The sequence below is a fragment of the Microtus ochrogaster genome, chromosome 8 (assembly GCF_000317375.1).
Source record: "Microtus ochrogaster isolate Prairie Vole_2 chromosome 8, MicOch1.0, whole genome shotgun sequence".
In the NCBI taxonomy this organism is placed as follows: Eukaryota; Metazoa; Chordata; class Mammalia; order Rodentia; family Cricetidae; genus Microtus; species Microtus ochrogaster.
Genome location: NC_022015.1, coordinates 38,952,383 through 38,958,733, shown reverse-complemented (window position 1 = coordinate 38,958,733; position 6,351 = coordinate 38,952,383). Strand labels below are relative to the sequence as shown.

Below are 6,351 nucleotides of genomic sequence, written 5' to 3'. Positions count from 1 at the left end.
TGCACACATCGCTCCTGTCACTCACATGACACACCCCTGCACACATCGCTCCTGACTGTCACTCACATGACACACCCCTGCACACATCGCTCCTGACTGTCCATGCCCCCATCTTAGTTTGATTTCTACTGCTGTGATAAAAATCATGGCCAAAGCTGGGCAGTGGTGGCGCACGCCTTTAATCCCAGCACTCAGGGACAGAGGTAGGAGGATCTCTGTGAGTTCGAGGCCAGCCTGGTCTACAAGAGCTAGTTCTGGGACAGGCTTCAAAGCTACAGAGAAACCCTGTCTCAAAGAACAAGCAAGCAAACAAACAAAACCAACACTGAACACCCCCACTTCCCCACCTTTCTGTTTGTTCAGCCCAAGTGCCACTCTCTGCCTTCTGGCTCTAGCTTACCCTTAAAGGATTAGATACTTCCATTTCCTCCAGGTGAATATTTAGTTTCTGTTACACAGTGCTGCTCAGACCACACTAGGCTGTGACAGATGTCAGAAACTTATGAAGCCAGCCTTTGGTCACACAGACACATCTTGCTGAAGGGTTTTCGGTTATTTTTAGGTCAAAACAGCTACTTCAGACATATCACTGGAGACTAGAGTCAAATATAAAATTGGCAGATTTAAATGAAAACAAATTTATTTATTTATTTGTTTATTCAATACAGGGTTTCTCTGTTAGTCTTTGTTGTACTGTAACTTCCTCTATAGCCCAGACTGGCTTTGAACTCACAGAGATCTGCCTGTCTCTGCCTCCCAAGTGCTGAGATTAAAAGCATATGTCACTATGGCCACCAAACTTAAAAGTTGGCAGATTTTAAAAAGATAAAATTTGGCTAAACAGGCTCTAAAGCTACACAGAGAAACCCTGTTTCACCCTTGTCCCCAAAAAAACAAATGACAAAACTAGCGAGAGTACTCAGAGACCGCATCTGTGCTGCAGCAGGTTAGGAAGCAGAGATGCTGATCTCAGAGACCACATCTGTGCTGCCGCAGGTTAGGAAGCAGGGATGCTGGGTCCAAAGGCTCGGACGTATGAGAGTAAGTCGGGCAAGTCCAATGGAGCAGGAGGAGTCATTTGTACTGGGGGCTTCTGCAGAATGGCTGCTCTATCCCCTCCCAGATGTTCTCTGCTTCCTGATAATCGGCACCTCTATTTCTGTAGACTCCTAGGTTGCCTGGGGGCAGGACTTGTGTTACACCCCACATGTAGGCCTTATCTCATCAAGTCCATCCTAAACATCTGGAGTGCAGGTGTTTGGCTAGTCTGGTGGGGCAGCTGCGAAGGCTAGCTTTGCTGTTTGCTGAGTGTGCAGGGCATTTTCCCTCTCAGCCTCAGTTTCTTTATCTGTAAAGCATGGACAATGGTCATCTAATGAGACTGTCCTCAGGCCTCACTGATAACAATATTCGGTACAGTGGGACAGCACTTAGCAAAGCTGTTATCCTGCCCAGCAGTGCCAGGCTCTCAGTGAGCAGCTGCTCCACCAGTGTCCCCATCCCTCACAGCATCCCCTCCCTCTACATCCTCCTGCATGTTCACAGTAGATTTCCCTAGAGTCTCCAGACTTCCCTACCGTAGCCAAGGCCTCACTCACAAACTGCATCACATCCTATCCCGGAGACCACTCCTGATTGTGTGCACTGTGTAAGTAAGCTGCTAGGCTACTCCATCTGTAACAAAGACCCAAATGGAACGGTTCCTCTGATCTCATGCCTTTCTAGTTGCACCCCAGCCCCCACTCCTTTACAGCGAAGTGTTGTTCCTCGCGGAATTGGCACGCGCTCACCCCGGCAGCACGGCACTAAAACTGGAATGATAGGACGGTGTGGAATGTGTGAGGCACTCCAGACTGTTCTTCATGGCCACTTCTGCCACTACCCTTCCCTAGCACCATGCTGACTTTAGCCATGAGCCAAAATAAATCTTCCTTCCCTTTAACGTAAACTAAAACCAACAAGCTCCCTGTTCCCAGTGCTCCAGGCTGGCCCTTACCATCACACCACACCACAGTGCTGTTCTGACCAGTGCTCCAGGGACCTCTGTGTGGCTGAATCCAGAAGGACCCTCTCAAATTGCATTTTACCGGCTTCTTGGGAACACCTAAAGGCTGAAACCCTCTGCCAAGGACTCTCAAGCCCTCCACCCTTCTACCTGCTCTGGTCTTCCTCCCGCTCTGCAAGCTACCCCACCCATCTCCTTTGCTTTAGTCTCCCATTCTTTTGGCCTAAGTATAGAGCTGGGCTGTCCTTAGATCCCTCTTCTCTCTATATTTCTCTCCTCTCAGAAATAGGGTTTCTCATTTTAGCCTTGGATGTCCTGGAACTCACTCTTTAGACCATGCTGGCCTCGAACTCACAGAGATCCACCTGTCTCTGCCTCCCAGTGCTGGGATTAAAGGCGTGCACCACCACCATCCAGCTCTCTATAATCTTAATAAACTGATATATTGATTGATGGGTGGACTTTTTAAAAAAAACTTTTTAGGATCTGTCTATGTAACCCTAACTGCCCAGTTATTTTCTACATAAACCAGGCTGGCCTTGAACTCACACAGATCTACTATGTGCTGGGAATTTTTTGGAGAAAGGTCTTGCTGTATTGACAAACTCACTTTGAAACTTCAGTCCTGAATCAGGTTCTAGAGTGTACCACGGTGCCGAGCTCATTCTTGTGACCTTAAATGCCACTTGAAAGTTCCCCAAAGCTTTATCTCAAATCTAGACCTCTCCAGACTTCCATTTACCATATCCTCTGCCTACACCAATCTTCACTAGGATGCAAACACTCATATAACATATTGGCTGGGGGTGTGGTTCAGTTATAGAGCACTCGCCTCTTATAGGCGACACCCCAGGTTCCATCCACAGCAGCTCCCCCAAAGCCAAAATGCCTAAAGCTTTTGGTTCTTGGCTCCCTCCCTACTCTCCTCCTCCTACCATCCTGTCTGTGACGGGATATCTGATCTTCCTGTCACTCAAGCCAAAACCTTCATAAATTGATAACTGGAGTCCCTGGCTCCAGTCCCTTAAATCCCAGTCAAGATCAGAAACCCCAGCGGTCAGCTGTCTCCTCAAAATAAAACCTTGCCACTTCTTGCCAGCTCTGTCTCCCCACCGTGCTCTACATCACATCCCTGTCCTGTCTTCTCATGAAGGCCTCCTTAGCCTGCTGAACAGGGCCCTATCACACCGTCTGCTCCCCCGGCTCCACAGGCTGTTTCCACCCACAGCCGCAGCCATGTTTCCAACGCATGAGTTCAACGCTGTCACTCCTTGACCAGGATCTCCTCTCACTGACTGCAAAATCCAACTTCTTATCAGGGCCCACAGTGCCGGGGGGGGGGGGGGGGGGCTGGCCTGCTACCTGTCCGGCCTCGTCCCCTGCTGCGTTGATTTGCACACGCTTGGGTGAGCAGGCTGGGAATGTCCCTGCCGCGGAGCCTTTCTTCTTGTCAGCCCTTCTGTCTGGAACATTTGCACAGGGACAGCCTTTCCCCCAGCTCATTTGTGCCTCTTCTCAAACACAACCTCTGTACGGGGCTGTTCCTGTCCAACTTCTCCCAAGTACTACCTCGGCATTCTCTGACCCCCTACAAACCCCTCACCTGATTTCCACTTAATGCTGACCACCACCTGACATGACTAGTTTCCATGTCTGTTTTGCTATATTTCAGTGGTTGTAATGCCCCATGGAGACCTGTGGTACCAGGAACTTAACAGGTCTCAGCAGCTGGGCACATGGGCAGGTGTTTTGCTGTGTGGTCAGGGACGGTGATGCAGAGTGCTCTTCTAAGGACGACCAGGGCACACCAGAGGCTGCTCAGCTCTTGAAAAGATTGCCTTAGAAAGACAGATATGAAAGCCTGGTGGTGTAGTGACACACGAATCCCAGCACTCGGGAGGCAGTGGCAGGCAGATCTCTGAGTTCGAGGCCAACCTGATCTATAGAGAGCCCAGGACTCTCAGAGTTACACAGAGAAACTCTGCCTTGAAAAACCAAACCAAACCAAAAAACAAACAAACAAAAAACCCAAAAAAACCCAGGCAACACAAAAGCCTACCACTATAGCTGGTTTTCCTGCCGACTTACCTTCTGGGGCCTGCCAGCTAACACACAGCCATATTAAGGGACTAAAGATCAGATTACAGGCTTAATGTACTTTATTGTAAGCAGTAGTGAACTCCTTGATTCTCATCTGCCGACATCTGGCTTTGTGCCAGGCTCTGCAAGTGTAGCAAGTGTAGCGTCTGATGCTCATGATTAGGCCCTTGAGGTGTTCCGCTTCAGCTACACAGGGTCTCAGGAGCATCAGGAGCCTGTTGCTTAGGCAGATAAGAGACTGAACCAGGAGGACCTCCGTAGTCAGCCTGCTGTTTCTCCAGAGCTGAGCAGAGCGGAATCTACTGGCCATGGATTCTGTCCTGAAGTTCTTGGTAGCTAGGAGATGTCAAGGGAAGGACACCCTAGGTGATACCTCAGAGCGGGTAGAGATGCCAGAGGCTGTGGAAGACAGGGTGGGAGGAGGAACGCACAGCAGAGTCAGTTCTAGGCCTTGACGGACCTTCAGCGCTTCTTAACTGTTACCTATGGTTCTGCGGCTTTGGTGAACCTCAGTACTCATGGATAGCCCCATGGGCCCTGACACATCCCTGAGCCAGTTCTGTCATTGGTGTGTCTCAGAAATACTTCTCCCCTCACCATAGCTCGCAGAGGTAAGGATCATTAAAGGGGTTTATGGTGAGCCAGGCACCTACCTAGAAGACCCTTCTTGCCTAAGTCTGTACCCATTTCTCCAAGTCAGGGCAGCTCCTATACAGACCAAAGGGTGGCAACTCCTGGAGAAGCCCTGGTTCCCCTGAAAGCTGCCCTGGTCTGTCCTGACCTGTATTGGAAGCGGGAGTCTTCCGGGTGTGCCTTCAGCACCTGGTGCACCTCTAGAGGGGGCTTCAAGCCCATCTGCTCTGCCCGATGCCAGCGCTGCATCCGCGAGATACCTGCAGGGTGGGCAGAAGAGTCCAGATGGCAGTTCCTGAGCCTCCCCAAATGTCAGTCTCAGGAGGCAGTGTCCAAGAGTTGTGCAGGCTCTTGGATTATTTCTGAGACACACCAATGACAGAACTGGCTCAGGGATGTGTCAGATGGGCTGGATGTGGGGTTCTCACCTGTGCAAGGCCCATACTGCCAGGCCAGGTCAAACTGCCTCAGCAACTCCAGCTCTGCTTCCTCTTGGCTGAGGGACTGGGTGTCTTCTCCTGCAATAACATACGGCTCCTCAGGCCCATCCCGGTTTGTGCCCTGCCCTGGACTTGTAGCTGTGCCACTGTGTCCTGGCTATGTGCTCACTCGTTTGCCTTTGCCATCCTGCAGTCAGACAGCTCACTGGAAGTGCGAGACATGCTAACTTCCCCTACTAGCCAACACACACGCACACGCACACAGTCCTTTCTGGTCCTTGCATGTCCACGCTTTCTGCCACCCCCACGTTTCAGAGACCTAGCTCTGGTGCCAGCTCCCCCTTGCTGTGACCAGGGGGGCCCTCCCTCTTCTTCACAACAGGGTAGGAGTCAGTGATGAACCGCTTCCGGCCCATGGCGGCCACCCAGGCAGGCAGAGCAGGAGGCAATAGCGGGAAAGAAAAGGCAGGGCAGCGGGCCTGTGAGAGACAGCTGCTGAGAGTGAGAGAGAGGGCCAGAGAGAGATGGGCCAGCGATGGACAGACAAGCTGACCCAGACAAGCAAGAGAGAGGAAGTCCCTAGGCTCCAGAGAATGACGCCTGTCTTCCGCCCCCACAAGTACGCAAACATTGGAGACCTGAGCAAATGGCAAGCGGCTTTTGTGGGGCGGGGCCCTACCTCTAGCCAATGGCAGTTGTCAGAGGGCAGCGGGCGGGGCAGCTGCTGCTGTGTTCCGAGTGAGGAGGGCTTAGGCGGAACCAAGGACCTGTCAAGATGCCCCAGACTTCACCACCTCCCCCGGTCCCTCATTGGTCCACTTGGGTCCCCAGGGACATATAGAGAGTTATCCTTGGCCTCTCACTTCCCGTTTTTCCTTCCTAGGCAAATGTTCTTTTCAGCCTCACTAATCCCCGTGGCCGGTTTGTAAGTCCCCTGAGCCCGGCTGGAACCTTTTAGTCCTGCCGGTTGGCCCCAGAGTGCTGTGGGATCAGATCTGTGGGTCCAAAGAGAGTTTGGACTAATCCGGGCCTTTCCCTGGTCCTACCGGCCCCAGGAGACCTGGCTGGAGAAGCCCATGGGCTCAGAGGGCTCCTTTCTCACAGCCTGCTGGCAGAGACTGTCCACCCAGCGCAGGCATGCGATTTCTGTGTCCACTGTCAGGCCCGACAGCC

At 51.9% G+C, this 6,351-nt stretch overlaps 1 protein-coding gene across 1 annotated transcript; it reads right to left on the bottom strand.

The window, feature by feature from the left end:
• Positions 1-4,154: 4,154 nt before the first annotated feature.
• Positions 4,155-5,780, bottom strand: Pold4 (DNA polymerase delta 4, accessory subunit). The gene is made up of 4 exons (XM_005351662.2): positions 5,498-5,780; positions 5,167-5,256; positions 4,887-4,998; positions 4,155-4,504 (listed from the first exon to the last, which is right to left on the bottom strand). The coding sequence occupies exons 1-4, from the start codon at positions 5,592-5,594 to the stop codon at positions 4,480-4,482; spliced, it is 324 nt and encodes a 107-aa protein (XP_005351719.1). The 5' UTR covers positions 5,595-5,780; the 3' UTR covers positions 4,155-4,479.
• Positions 5,781-6,351: the final 571 nt, after the last annotated feature.